The sequence below is a fragment of the Haliaeetus leucocephalus genome, unplaced genomic scaffold, assembly GCF_000737465.1.
Source record: "Haliaeetus leucocephalus isolate CR32 unplaced genomic scaffold, Haliaeetus_leucocephalus-4.0 Scaffold278, whole genome shotgun sequence".
NCBI classification, from domain to species: Eukaryota; Metazoa; Chordata; class Aves; order Accipitriformes; family Accipitridae; genus Haliaeetus; species Haliaeetus leucocephalus.
In genome coordinates, this window is record NW_010972714.1 from 118,331 (window position 1) to 118,687 (window position 357).

Consider the following 357-nt stretch of genomic DNA (forward strand, 5'->3'; position numbering starts at 1 on the left):
CCCCCCCCCCCCCGGGGAGGGGGGGGCACCCGCCAGTGCGAGGCGACGCGCCCCACGGAAGCGGCGGGGTAGACGCATCCCGGCCCGAAGAGGACGTCGGGGGCGTGGTAGAGCTTGAGGTCCACGGCGTTGAGCGGTGCCACGTACTCGGAGCAAGCGCCCTCCAGCTCCGAGCTCATAAACTCGACGCGCACCGAGAAGGGCCGCGGCAAGAGCGGCGGTTCGCCCCGCTCCAGCGCTTCCAGCGCCAGGCTCAGCGCCGGCCCCACGCGCGGCCAAGCCCACGCGTAGCTCACGTTACGCTCCGGCAGTACCACCGCCACCGTCAAGTTAGCCACCGTCCCGTCGGGGGTCGCC

The 357-nt window shown here is 73.4% G+C and overlaps 1 protein-coding gene across 1 annotated transcript in view; it reads right to left on the reverse strand.

The window, feature by feature from the left end:
- NPR2 (natriuretic peptide receptor 2) overlaps positions 1–350 on the reverse strand; it is a gene marked incomplete at its 5' end in the record, with an annotated part of 10,640 nt that extends 10,290 nt beyond the window's left edge. Inside the window, one exon of the mRNA XM_010569874.1 lies at positions 32–350. Coding sequence (XP_010568176.1) covers positions 32–350 — 319 coding nt within the window. The remainder of the gene's footprint in view (positions 1–31) is intronic.
- Between the last annotated feature and the right edge of the window lie 7 nt (positions 351–357).